General features: G+C 44.8%; 1 protein-coding gene across 12 annotated transcripts in view; it reads left to right on the forward strand.

The window, feature by feature from the left end:
* Nucleotides 1-25173, forward strand: part of LOC105464930 (transmembrane protein 241) — a 160092-nt gene that overhangs the window by 111149 nt on the left and 23770 nt on the right. For 10 of the 12 annotated variants that reach the window (XM_011713096.3, XM_071085540.1, XM_011713075.3 and 7 more), the window contains one exon: nt 14158-14222. The exons of 1 other annotated variant lie outside the window; for it this stretch is intronic. In XM_011713096.3, the coding sequence (XP_011711398.1) occupies nt 14158-14222 (65 nt within the window). Of the gene's footprint in view, nt 1-14157; nt 14223-17691; nt 19353-25173 lie in introns of those variants that run through there. One more of the 12 variants, XM_024787754.2, reaches the window with a different exon arrangement.

The raw sequence follows: 25173 nt of genomic DNA on the forward strand, positions 1-25173 counted from the left end.
TGAAACAACTAGGGGAAAAATAAATAAATCGCAAAAATCATGTTTTTATGAAAACTGGAGAGCTGTTAAGCAAATTTCCAGAGAGGGAAGAACCCTTCCTAGGTACACTGAGTAACCAAGCTGTTTTCCTCATGGTAAGGGCAGGGAAGGAGGAGGATAGTTGTTGATTCTGGGTGTGGGCTAAGGATCTGGCTTGGTCCAAAAAGAGGAAATATTAGGGAAAGAGAAACTAGAGAAACTAGCAGAGTTTAGGCAGTCATATTGAATTGGTTTGATGGACTGGAAACTAGAATAGCCCCAAAGGAAGTCTCGTTTTTCCTATGAGGCATTTGCTGAGTTCTGGGTGGTGCAGGAGGCTGCAGGTGTGAAAACTCTCATAGCCTAGGGGTATTTAGGAGACAAAGTCCTGCTAGAAGGAGGAGACTGCAGCAAGAGCACAAGTCTTCCCCTAAAGACAGTTGTCACGTGTTGAACCTGCATGGATGAGAGGCTAAAAAGCTAAGGTAAAAACCTCTGAAAGGCAGACCTTTTATGGAGGAGGAGACAGAGATCCACCAAGCTCTTAAACACAAGTCTGGGCGGGCTTACAACTAAGGGACTAGATAAAATAGAGGTGGACTAAGTTACTAGAGCTGCAGCCTATTCCTGAGTCACTAAATCCCTGGTTGGATTGACCTGATCACCCTATTAGAGGGAAAGGGAAATGCTTCCTGGTAGAAGCTATCCTCTGGAGCTTCTGCAGTTCTTTTATACACAATGCCTAGCATGTAATCAAAGACATAGGCATGTAAATAGGCAGGAAGGCATAACTGATAATCAAGTGGGGAAAAATAATAGGAACAGAACTACAGGTGATGTTAGCAATAACTTAAAAATGACTGGATAATATGTTAAAGAAAATAGAGGAAAAGATGGATAAAATAATGATACAATTCAGTGCAAGATTAGAATTTGTTTTTTTTTTAATCAGATAGTTATTATAGAACTGAAAAATACATCTGAAATCAATAATTTATCTGATGGGTCTAAGAGCCCACTGGGCACAATGTAGCAAGATTGGTGAACTCAAGGTCAGTAGAAAATACTCAAAGTGAAACACAAAGAAGAAAAAAAGATGGAAAGAGCAGAACAGAGCATAAGAGACATGAGGGAAATGTTCGTAAGATCTAATATTTGTAGAATTGTAGTTCTAGGAGAACAAGAGAGAGAGATTGGGCAGAAGCAATATTTGAAGAGATGCTGGCTGAGAATTTTCCAAATCTATTGACTGCCATCAACCCATGGATTCAAGAAGCTTACCAAACCCCACATATAAAATACAAAAAAAAAAAAAAAAAAAATACTTCAGTATATCCTACTCAAACTATCAAATTTTTCTTTGAAAAATCAACAATAAATTTAAAAATCTTAAAATCAACTAGAGAAAAAGAACATTACCTTAAATCGAAGAAGCAACCACAAAGCCAACGGCTGACTTTTTACCTGAAACAATGAGTACTCATAGGCAATGAAATGACATCTTTATTTTATTTTATGCATCTGGCTCTTGGCTGCAGAAATGACATCTTTACAGTGCTGAAGTAGATTGGGCACGGTGGCTCATGCTGGTAATCCCAGCACTTTGGGAGGCTGAGGCAGGCAGATTGCCTGAGGTCAGGAGTTTGAGACCAGCCTGGGCAACATGGTGAAACCCCGTCTCTACAGAAAATACAAAAAAGTAGCTGGGCATGGTGGTGCACGCCTGTAATCCCAGCTACTCAGGAGGCTGAGGCAGGAGAATTGCTTGAACCCAGGAGGCAGAGGTTGCAGTGAGCCAAGATTGCACCATAGCACACCAGCCTGGGCAACAAGAGTGAAAACTCCATCTCAAAAAAAAAAAATTAGTTTGGTGTGGTGGCGGGCACCTGTAATCCCAGCTACTCAGGAGGCTGAGGCAGGAGAATTGCTTGAACCCAGGAGGCAGAGCTTGCAGTGAGCTGAAATCGCACGATTGCACTCCAGCATGGGCAACAGAGAGAGACTCTATCTCGAAAGAAAGAAAAAGAGAAAGAGAAGGAAGGAAGGAAGGAAGGAAGGAAGGAAGGAAGGAAGGAAGGAAGGAAGGACTGAAATAAAGTAAAGGGAGCGATTAGGTCGTCTCAACACTGCATTCCCTTTTGACTCTAAATAACTGGTCACCAACCTCTTCAAAATTACTATGAAGGTTGGGTGCAGTGCCTCACACCTGTAATCCCAGCACTTTGGGAGGCTGAGGTGGGTGGATCACTTCAGGTCAGGAGTTCGAGACCAGCCTGGCCAACATGATGAAACCCTGTCTCTACTAAAAATACAAAAATTAGCCAGACATGGTGGCATGCACTTGTGATCCCAGCTACTTGGGAGGCTAAGGCAGGAGAATTACTTGAACCTGGGAGGCAGAGGTTGCAGTGAGCCAAGATCGTGCTACAGTACTCCAGCCTGGGTGACAGAGCAAGACTCTGTCTCAAAAAAAAAAAAAAAAAAAAAAATTACTGTGAAGAATTTGAAGAATTACTACATAAAGTTTCTAGACTCCTTTATTAAATGTATTAATACATACTTACTGGATCTAATCCTCAAATTTTTACTGAATCACATATCACATAGATGGGTTTATATCACATAGCATGATATTGACTTTTTCCTAATATCACATTGGAAGCTCATTATAAATCAAGGGCAGTAGTACATAATTTGGATAGATCATGTTGTAAAGTAAAATATAGGTGTTTGAAGATAGAATAAATGAATGGCTCTATGAAAAGGAAACCGTGATATATCTATATGATACGTGTATAGTGTTAATTAAGATGTCGGGTGAAAAAAAAAAAAAAAGATGTCGGGTGTGTCGGGTGAAATAGTGACTTAGAATTCCTTGCTACATAAAATATGACCATGGCACATACCAAAAGTACAAGCAACAGAAGAAAAAATAGATAAAGTAGACTTCATCAAAATTAAGAACTAATGAGCTGCAAAGGACACCACCAAGAAAGTGAAAAGACAGCCCACAAACAAGTCATATATTTGATATGGGACTTATATCTACAACATATAAAGAACTCTTTTTTTTTTTTTTTTTTTTTGAGATGGAGTCTCGCTCTGTCGCCCAGGCTGGAGTGCAGTGGTGCAATCTCGGCTCACTGCAAGCTCCGCCTCCCGGGTTCACGCCATTCTCCTGCCTCAGCCTCCCGAGTAGCTGGGACTACAGGCGCCCGCCCCTGCGCCCGGCTAATTTTTTCTATTTTTAGTAGAGACGGGGTTTCACCATGGTCTCCCATCTCCTGACCTTGTGATCCGCCCACCTCGGCCTCCCAAAGTGCTGGGATTACAGGCGTGAGCCACCACGCCCGGCCTTAAAGAACTCTTATACCTCAATCATTTTTAGAACCCCCAATTTTTAAAGTGGGCAAGGGATCTAGACAGTTCTCCAAAGAAGAATGAACAACTGGCCAATAAGCCCATGAAAAAGATGCTCAGTGTCATTAGTCATCAGAGAAATACAAACCAAAACCGCAGTGAGGTATCCCTTCACACCCACTAGGATGGCTACAATTAAAAAGAAAGATAACCAGGATGTGAAGAAATTGGAACCTTCTTTGTACACATTTAAAATTTTCTATAATGAAACACATACCATCAGGCGTGGTGGCTCACACCTGTAATCCCAGCACTTTGAGAGGCCAAGGAAGGTGGATCGCTTGAGGTCAGGAGCTTGAGATCAGCCTGGCCAACATGGTGAAACCCAGTCTCTACTAAAAATACAAAAATTACCTGGGTGTGGATGTGCACGCCTGTAATCCCAGCTACTCAGGAGGCTGAGGCACGAGAATCGCTTGAAACCTGGAGGCGGAGGTTGCAGTGAGCAGACATTGGCCACTGCACTCCAGCCTGGGCGACAGAGCAAGACTCTGTCTGAAAAAAAAAAAAAAAAAAAAAGAAACATATAAACAGACAAAGTGTATCTAATCTACAATGGTAGATCTTCAGATCTTTGGAGGGGAGGGAGAAAAATAGTAGTTGTATGGGGACACAAGTGACACTGATGCTGTTCCTTGGTTACATACATGTATTCACTCTGTAATCACTTATTAAGGTCTACGTGAGTGCTTTTTGCATGTATTTCTGTATGCATGGTATATATCAATAACAGCTTAAATATTCCATATTTGCACAAAAAAATTGGAACCCTCACACACTGCTGGTGGGAATGTAAAATGGTGCAGCAAATGATACCTGCAGTGATGATGGGATGAGCAGGATAGTGATGATGATACCTTGTTTCACAGGTTCTGGCCTATTTCATTGATGCTATGAAGTGGTTCTGTGATGTTTGGCAATTTCGTGGGTACTTTTACTCAAACTAGTAACATAGCAATAATCAGGGATTCAATCCTATCTTCCTATGAGAATTAAAGGGGGTCTTTTTAAAAAATGCTAAATCCTGGGCTTCAGTTCAAGAAATGTTTATTTGGTTGACATGGAACAGGATATTAGTGGTGTATGTGTGTGTGCGCATGCGTGTGTGTGTGTTTGTAACTTCTCACAGGATTTTGAATGTGCCATCAGGGCTGAGAGGCTGAGAACTACTGAGCCAGGATTAAGCAAAGCCATTGTTGAGGGCTAGCTTGGAGTTAGAAAGGAGATTGCCACAGGACTCAGGAGACCTGGGTTTTAGTCCCAACTCTTCCTTTGTTTAAACTGTATGCTTTGAGCAGATATTTATCCTCTGTGAGCTTCAGTTTCTTCATCCGTAAAAATAAGGCCAAGCAGCCTCCTGTGCAGGGATGTTGTGAGGATCACGTGAGATTTTCTCTGTGATACAGCAGAGCCTGGTGTCTGGGACATTTTATGCCCTCATCACATTTTGGTTACTTTCTTCCCCTGTCTTCCATGAACTAGATAAGTCATGTCACAGTTTTTTAGTTTCATTCTTTTGTGGATGCTTCTATAAGGTGTAGGAGTTTGTTAAAAGTCACCTAAGATTTCTCTAGGTTTAAAATTTATCCTTCCTTCACATGAACCTAGGTTCATCTCTTTTTGTTCCTCATCTATGTTCTCAATCCCATTGTGCTTATAATAAATGTTGGTCTGATATCTGGCAACATTAATGGGTCATATATTTTGATGAGGCAATATTAAATACTGTTAATAGCCGTGCCTGGAGTTTAGCATGGGTTGTCCCTTGTTAATAATTACACTGAGTGTGGTAATAAATTGTAAGATGGGTAATAAGGATTAATTGAAAAATTTTTAATGCCAAATAGTTATGAGTATAGGCTGTGATTTCTATCTAGTGGGCTTGGAATAGTTCTGTGGGTTCTAGGAGAAAAAGAGCCTACTCTCAGATGATAAATTTTATATTAGATTTTTACTCTTTAACCTGGAAGGAAGACCAGGAAGGTAACATTCATATGTGAGTCTGCAGCACAGACAGACTCCAAGACTGTCTGAAATACATCTCCAACTCGGTGGCCTGTGGGAGAACTGGAGTCCGCCCATCCCTGGAGAGGTAGCAGTGCAGCGTGTTTGCACACCAGCTGGAGAAAGTCATTCTGGAGCCTTGTGGCTGGAGTTGGAGGGTATAGAACAGAACTCTCACATTTTAATGTGTATGCATATCACCTGGGCATTTGTGCCAGGGCAGATGCTGTTTAGTAAGTCAGGGGTGGAACCTGAGATTCTGCGTTTCGTGCAAGCTCCCAGGGGTTGCTGATGCTGCTTGTCTGTGACCACATTTTGCATGGCAGATAGAAGAAAGCTACCTGTTGTTCTGCCTGCCAGCACTTCCCTTACCTTCCTCCAATAAAATGTTCCTTCCTTCTTCCAACCATGAAGTTCCTGAGTGAGCTTCCTATTCTTATATGACTCTGCCTCCCAGGCCACAGTCAGTTGGTCTAGAAGCCAATTAGAATCTTCCCTGGCATTTTAGGACTAGAATCCAGAGAGATATAGTCTTAGATCCTCTCTGTGAAGCTCTTTCTAACTCTATGGAGGAAACTGGTGAAGGATAAGGGGTAGAGAGAATGTTCCAGTGGTTCTCAAGTCCTTGGTTCCAGTTTTCCCAAATATATGAAAAAGGATTAAACAACCAAACAAAACAGTACTGTGACCTTAAAGGTTATATTAGCAGCTCTGATTATCTGGTACAGAAACTGTTATCAGGCCCTTATCACATGCAAGTCTCTATTGCTAGCCCCTGAACGTTCAAAGCTGAATAGCACATGCCCTGATTGGGAAAAGATCACATATTGAAATAGGGTTTGGCATGTGCAATGGCAAGGGATTGTGGGAGCCTTGAGAGGAAGTGCTTGATCCATTTGGGTGTGTGGATGGGGGCCAGGTTCAGTAAAAGTTTTCTCAAGATGGATTTTTGAACGGTGAGTTGGAATTATGTCAGTGGACCTATGAAATGTTTCCAGGCAGAGAGAACTTGCTGAGCAAAAGCAAAATGATGGTAGGAAACTGAAAAATTGCAACCCCTTTAAAAGGGAGGTACATGGCTGCAACTGGGCTGAAGAAGCAGGCAAGGGAGAGCCTTGTATGCATCACTTTTTTCTTAAGAGTTATATGCATTTAAAAACCAATAAAACAATAAACCTAAATCTCTGATTGTCTCCCAAATACCTGATTATCTGGCAGGTTCCTACTTACAGCACCCCCCCCACCACCACCACCACCATTTTTCCCTTAAATGGAAAATTTGTCTTAGGATTGAAATGAATGTTTGAAAAACAAACCTGATCTGCTTTAAATACCAAAATCTGTTTAAATAACACAGAGGTTGTGACAGCCGTTGACAAAGCCAGGAAGTTCAAAGCCCTGCGGCTGACACATCGTATTGAGTTCTGCTGTTGTTGGCACCCCTCTGCCTGTGGCAGGTCCTGGTGTTTGTTATTCGGGTCTGCGTGTGAGAAGGAGACATTCCTCAGACGACAAGACTCTTTCTTCTTTGGGAAAAATCTGTGTTTTAAAATGCTTTTTATAAGCGAGTACACCAATTGATAGGACAGGTGATGACTGTTTCTTAGGTCTTCTTGAATGGCTAGTTCCAAGAGTAACTTGAAGTTTTTTCATGGGCAGATTTTAGTCATTTGAAGAGGGCTTTTCAAAAATGTTTATGCTTTTACTAACATTTTGGAGGACAAAATATAATGAATGAGAAAGACTCTTGTGCTTTGGGGAATATTATCGCATTGAAGGTGATGTCAGTAGCCCCCCAGGGTAAGCACGCTACAGTAGGCTTGTTAACATTTGGGACCTGACTCTCAGCCCTGGAATATTGGGAGCTTGGTTTTATCCCACGACCATACAGTGAGATGCACTGGGATCGATTTCTGTTACTCAGAGGAAAGGATTGCTTGATGCAACAGGAGACCAATCCACTGATTAACTGTGGAGCAAGTGACATGACACCTAAAGCCTTGGAGCATGAGGCCTTCTGCACGCATCTCTGAAGAGGAAGGCAAGGATGGCTAGAATTTGGGAGACTCTCGCTCCGAGGTGTGTCCAAGCCTAAGAGGCTATTCATGTGGAGGCTGGCTCTGGAGCGCTGGAGGTGCAGCTGGTGGGGGCTGTGTGTAGTGTCCACTGGGGCTTAATAGTTAAGCTCTAAACCTGGCAGGTTGGACACAGGGTTGGAAATCCAGGCAACGGTCAGTACTGAGTGGAGAGTCCTTCTGAATTATTAGTCCTAGTTCTCTGGGACGTCAATCAAGGTTCTGGTCATAAGGCCAAGGTCTGGCCAGAGCCAGAGATCAGAGTCAAGTGTGGAACACGAAGAGGGAACCTGGTATGACTTGAGAGTCAGGACCAAAGCAAGGTCCCACTCAGTGGACTGTGTGGCCTTGGGTGGTTGGGGTGCAGTGAGAGAGGAGGGGAGGGAAGAGGCCGCTTCAGTGGTTCCATCCTCAGTGCTAGTACCTGGGGGCCCTGTGCCCTAGGTCCCACCACCAGGGGCATCACTCAGGAAGCCCCTGGTACAAATGGGAAAAGCAATGCATTCCCACAACTAGTGCTTAGCAAATGATGTGGGAGGTGGCAATGCTGCTCTTCGAGGGCTAGGCAGGAAGTGAAGGCTGGGTAGATTTCACACCTGTGTGTTCTTGGTAGACTTACTGATCATCCTGGGTGACTTTGTCACCCAGGAGCTGGAAGTCGGGAATTAAAGTTATGCTTCTCGTCACACTCTCACACCAGTGCATTCCTTTGTAAGCCTCCAAGTGCTCCAGAGTCACAGGGGGCTCCTTTTTTTTTTTTTTTCTTTTCCCTATTTTACCCCTTTGCTTTTAAATGCTTATTTGAGGCTTAATGATAAAAGATATTGTTTCTGTGCTGAAACTGCATGTTCCTACATATGTCTCAGAGCAAATTTTGAGCTTTCAAGCACATGAGGAGCCTCTTCCTCAGAGCTGACTTTCCAAGTGAGCAAAAAGGAAGCCAGTACTAAGCCTGTTGCATGTTCATGTGCCCTCCAGAGAGGATCGGAGGCTCAGGTTCCTTCCAGCCTTTGTCGAACGTGACTGAGCCAGGCTCTGCGGCACTGAGCTTGGTCCTGTGGTGGCTTCCAAGCCTTTGACCTGAAGAGTTCACAGTGCAGAGAGGGGAGATAGGCTTGTAAAGAGATCACTGATGAACAGGACAGTAGTGAGGGCATCAAGCAGGTAGAAACCAAGTGCTGGGGAGAGAACACATCATCCTTTTGGAGGACTCTTGCCTGAGGCCTAGTGGCTTTAGTCAGGCAAAGTAGGAGGAAGATATCAGGTGTCATGGTGCCTGTGGTCCCAGCTACTCAGGAAACTGAGGTGTGAGGATCATCTGAGCTGGAGTTCAAGGCTACAGCCTTGATCTCACCTGTGAATAGCTACTGCACTCTAGCCTGGGCAACATAGCAAGGCCCCAACTCTTAAAAATATTTTGTTTAAAAAAAAAAAAACAAAAACAAAGTTGGGGAAAGGGGTAAGAATTAAGAATTTAAGGCCAGGCATGATGGCCCATGCCTGTAATCCCACCACTTTGGGAGGCCGGATCACGAGGTCAGGAGATCGAGACCATCCTGGCTAACATGGTGAAACCCCGTCTCTACTAAAAATACAAAAAAAAATTAGCTGGGTGTGGTGGTGGTGCCTGTACTCCCAGCTACTCGGGAGGCTGAGGCAGGAGAATGGCGTGAGCTTTAGGAGGCGGAGCTTGCAGTGAGCTGAGATTGCGCCGCTGCACTCCAGCCTGGGGGACAGAGTGAGACTCCGTCTCAAAAAAAAGAATTTAAGCAGAGAAAAAGAAATGGATTTTGTGTGTGTGCTAAAATAAACATAAGATTTACCATTTTGTAGCTGGACATTCACCATTTATAACTGGACAGTTCAGTGGCATTGATTAAATTCATACCATTGTACAACCATCACCACCATCCATTTCCACAAATTTTTCTTCCTAAGCTGAAACTCTGTACCCATTAAACACTAATCCCGATTCCTTGCTCCTCCTAGGCCCTGACAACCATCATTCTACTTTCTGTCTCTATGAGTTTGACAATTCCAAGTAACTCATATAAGTGAAATGATACTGTATTTGTCCTTCTGTGTCTGGTGTATTTCACTTAGCATAATGTCTTCCATGGGGCAGCATTAATCAGAGTTTCCTTTCTCTTTAAGGCCGAATAATATTCCATCATAGGTGTGCCCCACATTTTGCTTCTCTATCTGTTCCTCCATGGACAACTGGTTTTCCTCCGGCTTTGGCTGTTGTGAGTGGTGTTGCTATGAACGTGGGTGTGCAGATATCTGCTAGGAGCCCTGCTTTCACTGGGTTCTTCTTTTTAAAAGCTGTATAGAGCTTGCGTGGGCCCTTGAGTTTTTGACTGTTGGAGAAAATTGATCTAGGAGTCAAGGCCTTGGTTCTGTTTCTCACTGCCACGAACTCCCTGGGTCCCTGGAGCAGTCACACACCATCTCTGGGTCATTGGCTCCCCACATGAGTTAAGGGAGTCCCTTTGCCTCTTGGGCTGTGCCCTGGGTGACTACACGTGGGACATCCTGTACCCAGACTTGGCACACTGCGCCTCTCCTGGCTTCTGTTGCTTCCTCAATGCAGTTACGAATGGAGTGGACTCTGGGCATGAGCAGATTTAACAGTCTCACTTTTGAGTGTTCTTGAGCAGCTTCACAGGCTCCTGATGTACAGAAATCTGTCACTCTGCTGAGACATGCATTTGAACCGTAGCCACAGTGAGGGCAGTGCATGGGGGCAAGTCCTCCACTGGGGAGTCAGGCCGCCAGTGCCTAGTGTCCACCTCTCTGAGCAGAGTTGTTGGCTGCTCCTTGCCCTTTCTTTTTTTTCTTTTTTTTTTTTTGAGACAAAGTCTCGCTCTGTTGCCCAGGCTGGAGTACAGTGGTGCGATCTCGGCTCACTGCAAGCTCCTCCTGCTGGGTTCAAGCGATTCTCGTGCCTTGGACTCCCAAGTGGCTGGGATTACAGGCATCCGCCACCAAACCCGACTAGTTTTTTGTATTTTTTAATAGAGATGAGGTTTTACCATCATGGCCAGGCTGGTCTCAAACTCCTGACCTCAGGTGATCCACCCGTCTTAGCCTCCCAAAGTGCTGGGATTACAGGCATGAGCCACCTTGCCCAGCTGTCCTTTCTTATGAACTGACTTTTATGAAATAGTAGAACTTTGGTGATCATTCGTGTGTGTGTTTGTGTGTGTGTGTGTGTGTGTGTGTGCGCGCGCGCGCACGTGCGCACACGTGTGTGTGTGTATATGGGAGATAGAGTGTGTGTGTGTGTGTGTGTGTATGAGAGAGAGAGAGGGGAGAGAGAATGAGAGAGAGAGAGAATGCCTCTAAAAAGAGAGCTGACCATTGGGCTTGTGATGGAAGTAAAAGAAAGCAAGAAGTTTGTACCGAGTAGATTAAAACTGGGCCCGTCTGACCCCACAGTTGTCCCACGGTGCAAACAACTTCAGTCTACATTCTCTACAGAAATAAGATAAACGGTCTCAGGCAGCAGCACACTTGCTCCCTTGAGTGATACAACTCTTGAGAATTTTGAAAAGGTGGCTCAGGAGAAGGCAGGAGACTATACAAACATTTCCAGGAAGCGGCAGATGGCGAAGGCACCGGCGTGGCTGCTAAACCTACCTTCTTTTCAAGTAAGGGCTGGTTTAAAATGTTTAAGATGTGTTTTTTTTGGCAAAAGGTGCAGTTCAGAGGAATGAGCAGAACGGCTGTCTATCTCACGGCAGACAGGTTTCCTCCTAAGCTCAAGAGGCTCACAGAGGAGCAGAGGCACAAAGCCCAGGCTGTGGGTGTGTTGGGACCCAGGGCAGTTGTCCTTTTTTACCAGCTGGACTGAAAGTCATCTGAGATAGGCAATCAGAGAACAAAGAGAAGAAGCCAATCAAAGAAGGCCTTGAACAGCTGGTAAAAACAGGCAAGGACGATAAAGACAATGGTGAGGACACAGAAAAGACAAGTTGGGTCCCAACTTGTAAATCAAGCAAGTGTTCCGTTATGCCGAGCTGCCAGCACAGCCAACATCCATCAGTGGGACGGAGCCTTTCTCAGCAAGTCCAAGAAATACATCTCCATTGGCACCATCCCAGGCTGTGTCTAAGAAGTTGCAAAAGGAAAGAATGACTAACAACATAGTTAACTTTAGTCAAGACTAATGAAGAGGGTGGGGAGAATGAAGAGAAACATAACAAGAACAACAAAAAAAGAATAAAAAGGAAGGTAATCAAACAGGCACAAGCAATGTAAAATATTTCTCCAAACAGCTAAATGTTAATGAATCGGGAGACCTGGATGAAATGCATTTTTGGGAAAAGTGAAAATGGAAAATATGCAACAACAAGAAAGAGAAGACTTGATTAGGTTAATAGCTGTTAAAGATCACCCTAGCTAGGAGATCTAGGTCCAGGGGCCTTCAAGTCAGGGGTAACTTTCAGAGTCAAGATCATCTATAACTGTTGCAGGATAAGCAGAGAAGCTGATGAACTCACTTATGTGGTTAGTACAACATTGTTTCCAAGACCAGACAATTGCATTGAGAGGTAATAACATTTTAGCCTACTTCATTTATGACCATAGATGCAGAAGTCCTAAATTAAATGTTAAAAAAAAAAAAAAGAAGAAGAAGAAAGCCGGGCGCGGTGGCTCAAGTCTGTAATCCTAGCACTTTGGGAGGCCGAGATGGGCGGATCACGAGGTCAGGAGATCGAGACCATCCTGGCTAACACGGTGAAACCCCGTCTCTACTAAAAATACAAGAAAATTAGCCGGGCGAGGTGGCAGGCGCCTGTAGTCCCAGCTACTCGGGAGGCTGAGGCAGGAGAATGGCATGAACCCGGGGGGGCGGAGCTTGCAGTGAGCCGAGATCGCGCCACTGCACTCCAGCCTGGGGCACAGAGCAAGACTCCGTCTCAAAAAAAAAAAAAAAAAAAAAAAAGAAGAAGAAGAAGGGCCAGGCGCGGTGGCTCACGCCTATAATTCCAGCACTTTGGGAGGCCAAGGCAGGTGGGATTGCTTGAGCCCAGGAGTTCAAGACCAGCCTGGGCAACAAAGTGAGACGTTGTCTCTACAGAAAATATTAAAAATTAGCTGGGTGTGGCAGTGTATGCCTGTAGTCCCAGCTACTCGGGAGGCTGTGCTGGGAGGAGTGCTTGAGTCCTGAAAGGTCAAGGCTACAGTGAGCTGAGATCGTGCCACTGCACTCCAGCCTAAAAAAAAAAAAAAAAAAGGAAAAGAAAAGAGGGACATTTATCCATTCATCATGCACATCAACTCAAAAGTTGTCATTCAATATGATCTTTAAGAAAAAGCCACCATTAGTCTCCACTTATAGAAATCGCTTTCCCTATCCTTTGTATTCTTGGAATTGTCTCTCTGGCTGGGCATCTACTTCTTTATTGCCCCTCAGGACAATACCCAGGTCATTTTTTGTAGTCAAGGTTTTTGCTACAAATCAATAAAGCAAGGCAGAAAGTAATACCAAATGACTTAACTACAAAGAAAAGTTCCAAAAATCTCACCACGTTTATATCCTATCACGAGGGTTCTGGATTTGTAGTTCCAGACTTCTTTCTGAGATGGTAAACGGTGACCATGAGGTTGTAAACATACTCCTTCCTTCTGCCTGTCTGTCTGCTGCCTTGCTCCCAGCTTGGAGACCCAAAGAGGCCTCCAAGACAGCACATGAAATCCCCCTGAGGGAGATGGTAGCTGACGTTTCTGAGGACCTGCAGCTCAACTGAACCTCTCCCAACGAGGCCTACATCCCACTTCTCACTGCAAGAAAGCAGATTCTTAAGCTTACCTTCCCCGTGGAAGCTGTTTTGACCTGCAGGATGCAGAAGATTGGAAGCCAGAAACATCCTTCCTTAAGTAGACATTCCAAATGTGGACAGAGCTGGGCCACTGGTTCACACACACTCTTGGTGCTGAAGGGTTCGAGGCACTTCTGGGGTCTAAGTCCTATGGCTGCCATTCCTGAGACACTTTTCTGGAATTTCCAGCCTTGAGAGATGTGAAGGTAACCTCTTCCCTCTCCTCTGGCTTCTAGATATTTGCAAATAATTAATTAATGATTTAATCACTCCATTCCCCAGGATGCACCTGGTTTCTTAGAATGTGTGTCATGGATCAGAAAGATGGGAGCATTAGGAGAGGACAGAGAGATGGTGCATTGGACAAAGGCTGGGCGACAGATAAGCTTTTATCTGGAGGATCTGAGAACAGGTTAATGAGCACATCTGACCTTGGAGATGATTTCTGCTTTGCTGAGACAAAATGGAAATGAGTTATCTTAATATACCCCTTCCCTGGAGAGAGATGAGGGCGGCCTTGGCTGTGCGCCTCCCTTTTGAAGAATTTGGAAGTTAAATGCTTCTTTGAACATTCTCACCTCCAAAACAGACTAAGACTTAGCCTTTTCTACACCAAATGCTTGGCTCAGAGGCGCCGCTAAGTACAGGGGGCTGACTAGGAAGCGTGTGGGGGAAGAGGACATGCGAAGTGGAAAGAAGTACCTGATGGCAGGAATCCGAACTCAAATGAACTAAGCTTGTGAAAAAAATGACATTGGAGTTTACCAGAGCCCTGCTGGTGTAATGACCTTTTGTTGAAATTATTTCTACAGATAATCACGGCTGGCTTATCAATATTGCTGTTTGAGGCGATCCTGACCAGTGCAACCACGGGATGGTAAGTCTTTTGCATAGAGAGAGAAAGTGCCAGTTAGTTACTGAGTTTCATCAGGATGCTAAATTTTGCTCTCAAATGTTGCCGAAAGGGAGTGTGCGTTGGCTGTTTGTCTCCATCCAAATGTAAATCTCATATTAGTGAAGCTTTACTTAAAAAAAAAAAAAAACTTTTATTAACCTGTAAATGCAAATTCAGAAGAGTGCATATATCATAAATATACTACTTGATGGGTTTGTACAAACCAACCATTCTGTATACCATAACCAGCATCCAGGGCAAGAAACAGAACATCGCCCTCACTCATCCACCCCAGAACAGCTGCTGCTGGTCAACCACTGTGTGTGTGTATATGTATATGTATGTATATGCATAATATGTATAATATAATATGTATAACAATATGTAATGTTTAGTAAACCACTCCACACACACACACACACACACAGTCAGCCCTTTGCATGAACAGGTTCCAGATCCTCAGATTCAACCGTGGGTCAACAATGTAGTTTAGGCCTGCAATGGTTGCATCTGTACTGAACATGTACAGACTTTTTTGCTTGTCATTATTTACTAAACAGTACAGTATAACAACTATTTACATAGCATTTACATTGTATTAGGTATTACAAGTAATCTAGAGATGATTTAAAGTATACAGGAGGATGTCCATGGGTTGTAGGCAAACACAACACCATTTTATATAAGAGACTTGACAATCCATGGAAGTCCTGGAACAGATCCCCTGTGGGGACTGAGGGGCAACTGTATACACACACACACACACACACACACACACACACACACACACACACAGAGAGAGAGAGAGAGAGAGAGAGAGCACGTGCTGTGTCTTTCTTTTTCTTTGATTTTTCCATTAACTTTCCCTCAGACAAGCTCCAAATGATCCTGTTTAGAATGCACTACCCATTTGCATAAAGACAGCACGCCTCACTAAGATATCTGAGCAGAGACCAGAAGAAAGTGAGGGAGTGAGCCATGGGGATGTTGGGGGACAGCAGTGCCAAGGGGTGGGGAGGAAGCAAGAAGACCAGGGGCTCTGGCCGTGATCTAGATGCAAGATGATGATGGCTGAGAACTGGCTGATAGCAGTGGAGGTGGGGAGACGTGGTAGGATACCTGAGGCACTAGGATTTGAGAGAGAGGAGTCTAGGATGACTTCTAGGTTTGGGGTCGGAGCAATTGAAAGAATGAGATTGCCTTTCACTGAGATCGAGAATGCCGTGTGAAGAGCAAGGTTTGGCAAGGTGGTGGTGGAGGTGTATCAGGCATTGGTTTGAATGTGTGCAGTCTGAGGTGCCTGTTGGACCACAGAGCGGAGATACAGGAATAGGTTGTTTGCCAAATCTGCCTGGAGGTCCGGGGAGGGAGAGCCTTTCTGTGCCTTGGCCACGGCGGCATGTGTCTCCTCAGGGCTTCTGGGCCTGTCACTTCGTCCCGGATACCTTCCTCCCTGCTTTCAGTTGGCCACTACTGCTCATCCCCCAGGTCTTCAAATCGAGGTGACTTTGGAGAGGCTTCCCTGGCCACACCCTGTGCAAGCCCTGCTAGCTTTTTCCTGTCGCCTTGCTAATTTCCTCCCTGACAGTTCTGACTGTTGTGACCAGATTCATTCCTTTCTGCCCATTAGGATCTGCCTCCCTCCCGGAAGCAGTGCGCAGGACCCTGGGGGTTTGCAGGAGACAGCTGGGTGTGGGGTGGTGGTCAGCAGGGCAGACCGGGACAGGCAGGCTCTTCAGAAGGATGACTGAGCAGGGCAGATGGGGAAATGCAGGCTCTTCAGAAGAATGACTGAGGCAGGCGCATGGCCGTGGGGAGACACAGCGGGGACTCAGAATCCCAGGAGGTAGGTGTGGCCGTTGCGATGGTAGCTTCAGGACACACCTCCCAGAAAAGGCCACACTGCCCTGCCCCATAGCCCTCAGAGCCCGTGACTCACAAGGGAGGTTTGGGCCGTGAGTAACACAGGGATGCACAGAGAAAGTACTACTGTCGGAGAGGACCTAGCTGTGACCAGTGCCCCAGGCTCGCCCTCCGCTCAGGCCTCGGAGCTCTCCATCTGAGACGGGAAACAGGCCTTCTGAACTTATTAGGACCATGCGCCTCTCATTCAAGGGCCAGTTGGTTATGACCACATGAGGACAAGAATGAAGCGATCAGGTGGGTTTCACCCTGAACTTTCTGCACAAGACCTGCCCATTGGAGAGTTAAGAATGCTATCTATTCTGATTACTAATATTCAAACCAGTAGGTGATTGTTACCAAGGGTTTGGGTTGTGGTCTGCAGGGAAGGTGAAGGTGAGGGAGAAGGTAATGGAGAGTTTAAACGGTTAAAACAGCTCATTGCTGATGAATAGGCATGCTTTAATTTGGGGAATATATATGTATGTATTTTTAAGCAATAGAGTAATGCATGCTATTTATAAGACATTTAAAACAATACAGAAATATGTCAAGTAAAAAGTGAAAGTCGCTCATCCTTCACTCCCTCAAACTCCTCTTGCCAGACATCACCACGGTTTGGTTGAAGGGTGAGAACAGTGCTACATTTGGCCATGGATGTGTAACCCAACGGAGGTGGACTCTGTTCACCGTAGGAGGTGTTAGATCTGGGGGCCCAGCCACAACAGTGTTTCTGAAATGAAACCACACCGAGCAGCCCTCACACACATCACACATAAATAGTCTATTCCTTGGGCTGGTGACAACGTTTGTTTCCTTCCCTGTGACCAGGGATAGCCTGGCCTCAATCCTGGATGCTGCACATTATGTAGAGAAATTCACATTTGTTGTTGCTGCTCACTGGTCTTCTGTCCTTTGTTTTAAAAAGGAAAATATGCCTAGGACCACTTTAAGATCGTGCTTATTTCCATTCTAGTTCCTATATATGACTTGGCAGATTTTTTCCCCCACGGAATAGCACTATAAAATTGAAGTGCAGGCAAATTTTGGAATAGGTTTTTACATTTCTTTACCAGTATTATCAGGAAAGAAAAAGCATAGTATTGCTTAGCTTTGCTCAAATAAAGCCTGACTCTAGAAAATAAGTATTTTGGCCGGGCGCGGTGGCTTACACCTGTAATCCCAGCATTTTGGGAGGCCGAGGCAGGCAGATCACCTGAGGTCAGAAGTTCGAGACCAGCCTGACCAACATGGAGAAACCCTGTCTCTACTAAAAATACAAAATTAGGCAGGTGTGGTGGCACGTGCCTGTAATCCCAGCTACTTGGGAGGCTGAGGTAGGAGAATCACTTGAACCCGGGAGGCGGAGGTTGCAGTGAGCTGAGATCGTGCCACTGCACTCCAGCCTGGACAACAAGAACGAAATTCCATCTCAAAAAAAAAATAAGAAGAAAGTATTTTTCCCGTGCCTGCAATCGGAGTAGTCCTAATAGCTAATCTTTCCCCTTCCTTCTTCTTTTTTTTTTTTTTTTTTGCATTTGTTTGCAAGTTGGACCTGCTGAGTTGTCACTTGCTTAACTCAAGGACCACCATGCTGCCTGGTGGGGGTCAGCACTGGTACCCAGGTGTGCCCAGGACAGCCTCCCATCTCCCAGGATTCTTCTGTGGATAAAATGGCCTTGGATGCTGACATAGCCACAGAAACAACAGTGTTATTTGTGAACATCAGCAGGAGATTCATATGGGATAAATGTGAGGGGCAGGACCAGTGGCCCTGTGGAATACCATGATGGGGAGTGTAAGAGGTTAACTTGCATCTTGTGTGGCCTTGGGCTGCAAGGGGTTCCTTCAGTAAACAGACATTTATCAAGTGCCTCATATGTGCCAGGAACCATTCTTGGATAAAAGTCAAAAATCACTGCCTCTGCAGTGTCTATAGATGCTCATTGCCCTGCCTGAGGGCAGGTCCATCTCTGAGTCATCCTAGATGGACAGAAATGAATGGTTTTGCTCACTGCACTCAGAAAATGGAATTTCTAACCTTTCTCAGGAGTGCCAGTGGGGGCATTTCCTGCCCCAGGAAGACAAATGGAAGGAAAAGAAAAATTAGAAAATGTTCCTACACCTTCCTCTTCCTCCTCCTGCTGTGTCTTCCTCTTCTTTTTAATAATAATAACTAACCATTTATTGGGCAACTACTGTGCCTCAGACATTTGTTACATTAATATTATCTCATTTACTTTTACGACAATCTTCCGAGTTATCCCTATTTTAAAGATGAAGAAGCTGAGGTCCAGAGATACTTATTTTCCCAAGATTTTATAGCTACTAGGCAATTGGACCAGATTTCAAACCCAGGTCTCTGTGTGTACAATGCCCCGTAACCTGCTAGAACTGAATTGAAAAACACCAAGGATTTACAGCAGTGCAGATAATGTACAGGTGGAAGCTCATGAGCTGTAAGGGAAACTGGCTTACATGTTCCTCGTCCCACCACTGTGATCCTCCATAAAAAGTATGTAGATGATTTGACAGCAGAGGAAACAGAGTGTCACCCAGCACAAGACAGTCCTAATTCCTATTCAGGGACTGACCTGCAAGCTAAGAATGTCCAGTAGACATTTTTAGGGAGGAAAATCTCATTGTCATAGGTTTCTTATACCATAGGTATAACTCCATAATATCAATCAGTTAAACATTTTTATTGAGTAACTGCTGTATGCAAAGTATGTGGAAACCAGAAGAAATATAAGATATCCAACACTTAAGGGGTTATCAAGGGAAGGGTAAATCTGAAAGCTAATTCATGGGATGGATCAGATAGTAACTGTGTTAATGCCCAGCGAATAGGAAGACTGAAGGAGGGAGAGAGGCCAGGAGTGTTTGCAAGGGTGCCCCTGGAGCTGGTGTGAACTGGGCCTCATGCAGAGGAAGAGGCTTCACTGGGCTGAGAGTTGGGGGATGGAAGAGTTCTGGGCGCCTCTCACCTGGGAAGACAGGGCAGCCAGTGGAGACTCAGTGATTTGTAACCAGAACTGGGGCTCTGAAGCAGGAAGCTAATCTGTCTCCCCACTCTTCCTCTGCACCTGTCCTTCTGAGGAGGGGTGACACAAATGGTAGGCAGACTGACATCCCAAAATCCAGCTGCCCAGAGAAGAAACCCCTGAGATACGTATATGCATACATGCGTCTCTCTCTCCCTCTCTCTCTTTCTATAAAGAGAATATATGTATTTTATATATAATATATAATTGATATATAAAATGTCATTGATATATAATTGTTGTTTTATATATAATATATATTATATAATAAGAATTATATATTTTATTAATTATATTTTATTATATAAATTATATATAATTATATGATATATAAATATATATATTTATATATATATATAAATTCTTGAGACTTTTCCCCAAATTTCTGCATCCTTAGCTTTCATAGTGTTTGTCTAAATTCTTTATTTTATTATTAGTAGTAGTATTAGTATTAGTATTAGTATTTTTAGACACAGGGTCTCTCTATGTTGCCCAGGCTGATCTCAAACTCCTGGCCTCAAGCAATCCTCCAGCCTCAGCCTCCCAAAGTGCTGAGATTACAGGAGGGAGCCACCACTCCTAGCCTAGCCTAAATTCTTTTTTTTTTTCTGGAGATAGTTTTGCTCTGTCTCCCAGGCTGGAGTGCAGTGGTGCAATCTCAGCTCACTATAACCTCCACCTCCCTGGGTTCAAGCAATTCTCATGCCTCAGCTTCCCAAGTGGCTGGGATTACAGGCACGCACCACCATGCCCGACTAATTTTTGTATTTTTAGGAGAGACCAGGTTTTGCCATGTTGGCCAGGCTGGTCTTGAACTCCTGGCCTCAAGTGATCCACCCGCCTCAGCCTCCCAAAGCGCTGGGATGACAGGCGTGAGCCACTGCGCCCAACCCCTAAATTCTTGACAATATCTTTCTCTCTTACAAATAAGCCTGCATTGACCACATTTTGTACAGAATTTCAAAATGAGCCAAAGAAACCCAGGTATTGAACTGAACATGAGAGTTAAGAGTAAGACAGCTCTCCAGTGTGAGGAAAAGCTGAGTCGGAATAGTAAGGAAGCAGGCGTCTGTAAGAGGCTGTCTCTGGGCTGTTTCACATCCTGTGAACTTTATGGTATGTCCTGAGAAAAATGGAAAGACAGGCTGTGTGTACCCAAATCAAGGAAACAGAATGTGTGATTATTGCAAAAGGAACCTTGACTTTGGAATTTCCTGATTTTTGAGGACTCCTGAGGTTAAAGATGGTGTGTTTTCAGCCTAAAAGAATTTTCCAACCACAAAGTGAACCACCAGAAGAGTGCACGGTGCTTCAGCTCTGTGTTTTGCACAGAGCTGGTCTGCCTCGTCCATATACTAGGCATGTTCAAGCGTGGCTGGGTGACCAGCTCTCAGAGCCCAGGCAGGGGTGGCGGCTGATCCCTGTGGCATGGGACTTTAAACTGATCAGAAGTCACAAAGGGCAGAGGCTGCAGGCCTATTTTGTTTGGACCTATTGTGTATGCTGGTATAGTTACTATTTCTTGTCATTTGCTTTTCAAATTTTAAGTTAGTCATCACCATTTTGAAATCGGGTGATTTCCTCATACAAATCCAGATTTCCAGATTCTTTTGAAAATGTGGAGCAGCTGTTAATGTTGGGCCTGTATTTGCACACAGCAGCAGTTTCTGGAATGAGTAGAGGCTGCCTCCTCCTCACGTAGGCGTGTGCTCTCCAATCCACCATGGCTTCCACCACCCTAGGCTGGCTGAGACTGGAGGACCCTGCTCCAGCCAGTATCCTTGCATCCATATATTTGTATATTCATGCATTCCACCAAAGGGCTGGGCTGGGCTCTGAGGCTACAGAAGTAAGCAAGGCACATTCCCTGACTCCAGGGGGATCACCGTGTAGGGGATAAGTGTTCAAATATATATGTCATTATCCTCCTCCTTGGATGGACAACAGCTTAGCTGCCCAAAGTAGGCCGTCTGAAGTAGGACTTCTCACCCAAAGCACTATTAATATTTGAGACCGATAATTCCTTGTTTTGAGGGGTTGTTCTGTGCCTTGTAGGATGTCTAGCAGCAAACCTGAACCCCACTCGCTAGATGCCAGTAGCACCCCCTCAGTTGTAACAGTGAAAAACGTCCCCAGACATTGCCAGGAGTCCCACCCCAGTTGAGAATCACTGGTCTGAAGTTCATGGGGGCTGGTGGAGAAAATGCCTTTTGAAATTTCAGCAAGATCTTAAGGAACTTGCTCATCGAATGAGAGCTTTGGATCAGCTCAAGTGTCAGGTCCTCAGCTGCTCCTCCCACCCCCTGTGTCTGTGTCTGGCTCCGTAGGCACTGGCTGCACTGAGTGACAGGTGGCTGGCGCCATCTCTCCCACCAGGCTGTGAGCAGCTCTAGGAGAAAGGGTATGTTTCATTCACCTTTGCATCTCTAGGCCTGGTGTTGAATACTTGCTGAATCAACACTGAGTGGCCAGCCTTCAAAATATTGTATCCAAGAACAATTATCAACCTAAGTACCCAATGTTGGCCAATTTTTAAAGTTAATTAAAAACAACTGCTCTCATCCAGCCAATTATTATAAAAACAATCTATTTCAAGTCCAGTAATTTAAATATCCAGATTTCTATTTAATTGTTCATTTTTAATTAACAGTTTTATGTAATATTAATTCCCTCTATTTCAAAATTCAGCAAAGAAGATTTGAAGCATACCAAAGAGAAAGCTTCTGACCTGAGAGCAGCATCCCTGTCAAGTGGAATTCATTATGGTGCCTCCTCTCTGAATCCCATTTTGTAGACGGGGAGAGTCACCCTTCTCTTTGGAGTAGTTTAGGAACAAGGAAAGAAAAGAATAACCAAAAGGCAACTTCCTTGTTCTAAGGAGTCCATGATCACATTTGCCCCTTTGCACATCATTCACTGAACTTGCCATTGATCGCTGTTTATCAGCCATGAGGATCACTTGAACTTGAGCCTAGCACAGACCTCACCAATGCCGAGAGTCTTTAGAAAATGATCGTATATAATCTTTGAGTAAAGATTTCTTATCCCTTTAATTGTAAGGAACTTCATGGAGGCTGCCCAAACCTATGTATAGGAAGAATGAATTTAGGGGCAAAGAAAACGTCCCCCATCACACCAAAATGCCTTCAGGATCACAGTGTCTGAAATTTATGAGTTTTCCATTTGAATTAAAAATTTGAAACCTTCTCTTTAAAATTCTATGTAAGAAGGGTCTTCTCAATAACGTTGCTCATTACCTCTCAAATTTTATCATAATTTAATAGATTATGACCTCACTCGGCAGGGCCCCGAGGAATGGAGCTTGGGGCAGAAACATTGTGGTGAGGAAGAGAGAAAAAGGAAAAAATAGTTTAGGACCAAACTGTTTTTAGACCAAATAGTTTGGGACTTCTCCCAGATGGGAGAAAGGGGATCAAATATTAACAGTTTCACTATTCGTTGAATCAGTATTTATTGAGTGCTGCATTAGGTGCGGGGCCTACAGCCAGGTAAAGGAAGCAGCCTCCATCCTCTGTCTACTGGCTCAACAGGAATTAACTGAATAGCCATAACAATAAATGTAAAATTTAGATGGAGCCCTGCGTCCCTCATAGGAGGAAGAGAAGGGCTGGAGAAGCGCTGAAAATAAACCTCTGGAAGAGAAGCTAGTGATGGATATTTCTGGCCATGTGTGCCCTGCAGTCTGATGTTTATGTCTTGGTTACATGAAGTTTGTTCATTTCAGGAATGATGGGGATTACAAGATTTGCAAACAGTTCCGTCAAGCTCTGACTTAAATAGTTGTAATGCTATTAAGATTCCTGGACACATGTCAGCCCTTCCTGCTGTTTAGAAAACAACATCAAAGCTTACCTCGCTGGCTCTCCTAACAGTAAACTGAACCAAGGTTTGCTTTCATTTTTAGTATTTACTAAGCTGCTTTGGTGTTTCATGAAATAGTTCAGGCCAAGGGACAGAATGCAAGGTTATTACACTCCAGCATTGTTCTAAGGCTATGGGAGTAAAAGTGGCAAGGGGCCAGCCGCTACCCTGGTTTTCTCCCTGGTGATTAAGGAGGATTAGCGGAAAGTGTATAGAATGTCCGAGCTCCTGGTTACATTTGCAGAAATAAAACCCTCCCAAACCCAAAGCTCTGTGCAGCCCTTGCATCCGGTCGCGGTGACTCTACATTGCCCGGGAACTTGGCAGGGTGACATACATGCTCTTGAAGGGCTACAAGGGGAACGGCAATCACTTAAAAGGGAAAGCCAGGTCTTTGGAGGTGAGCCTGTGTGCAAAAAGAACGCCTCCCCTTCACAGTCATGTCTTTTCCAAGAGGAGAGGTGATAGAACCCTTCAGCATCTGGGGTCCTGAGCTGGACAAGGCACAAGCAGGCTCCCAGCTTCACAAAGGGGCCTCGTTCCTAAATCAGGTCGTTGGGAACTTGGGTCACAATTTGTCACAGAGACAGTGCTGACAATGATGATTACAGATCTAGGGATGTCCACAGATAGTCATTTGGTTCATAACATGGACATTCGTTCTAGCTACATTATTGTGAGTTAAGTAAGATTGATCAACTTATCACTATCGTAGTCTTATTTCTGTATGAAAGAGGAAAGTACATCCCAACTTGGAGTAAGGTACTAGGCATCGATCTCCCTCGGCTCCCTCTCCTCCATCCCCATTGTGAACCAGGTGGGGGACATTCTCCAAGCCCCCCCACCTCACTGGCCAGTGTCTCCTGCTGCCTTCCCCCAGAAGCCTTTAATCACCAGAGAGAAGAGATCACAGTGTTTGGGGGATTCTCCTAGTCTCCAAGCTGATGAAAGAGTACGTTTGTTCTCTAGCTCCGGAGAACAGCCTTGGCCTCGCAGGCGAGGTTGTAAGAAATTTCTGCTGTAGAGTTAGTGTGATGAAGGGCTGCCTGGGTCAGCATGGGGAAGGAACATGTCTCAGGCAGTCCCTGCCAACCCCAGTGGCTTCCACAAGTGACATGCCCATGGAGATGCATGTGAATCTAGTTGACCAGAGCCACTCATCCGTGGGACAGGCCTGCCTTGCTCAACAGGACGTGCCCCTCACTAGTCTTCAGGCAGAAGTTGGGTGGCCCACCGGGAGGACCACAGAGGAGGGGATTGCTACTCTCAGAGGGCAGTCGGCTAGAAAATATTAATAATCCTATGTTAGTGACTGTCCATCATAGGCTAAACACAGGGGTGGGTTGCTTCTGATACATTATTTCTAAGCTTCACAGAGACTATTAGATGCGATCAACTCCCATGGTACAGATGGAGAGACTAAGGCTGAAAACATAGGCAAGATCAGCTGACTAACAAATGCCTGCGTCAGAGCTTGAATTGGCCTGATTCTAAAGCATATTGGTTTTTTGGTTTTTTTTTTTTCTTTTTTTGAGACGGAGTCTTGCTCTGTCGCCCAGGCTGGAGTGCAGTGGCACAATCTCGGCTCACTGCAAGCTCCACCTCCCGGGTTCACGCCATTCTCCTGCCTCAGCCTCCTGAGCAGCTGGGACTACAGGCTCCTGCCACCACGCCCGGCTAATTTTTTGTATTTTTAGTAGAGATGGAATTTCATCTTGTTAGCCAGGATGGTCTCGATCTCCTGCCCTTGTGATCTGCCCACGTCGGCCTCCCAAAGTGCTGGGATTACAGGCATGAGCCACCACGCCCGGCGCCTAAAGCATATTGTTTTTATATTCCCACTCATAGTCAATTCATTCCTGTACTAAAGTGGAAAATGGTGTGAGTTACCTGTATGTCAGGGTCACCCACCAAAGGAACATTTTCCACCAGGTATGTAGCATGGACAGCCTATGTGTGTGTCATACACTCAGCACAACAAACATTCAAGATACGAAGGCACCATGGCCTGGGTGTGTGTTGCGAGTGAGCGTATGAAGGATTGGGGTGCTGGGTAGGCAGATGAGAGAGGAAGGGAAGGAAAGGGTCTGACCAAAAGGGCTGTT

The sequence above is a fragment of the Macaca nemestrina genome, chromosome 19, assembly GCF_043159975.1.
Source record: "Macaca nemestrina isolate mMacNem1 chromosome 19, mMacNem.hap1, whole genome shotgun sequence".
NCBI lineage: Eukaryota > Metazoa > Chordata > Mammalia > Primates > Cercopithecidae > Macaca > Macaca nemestrina.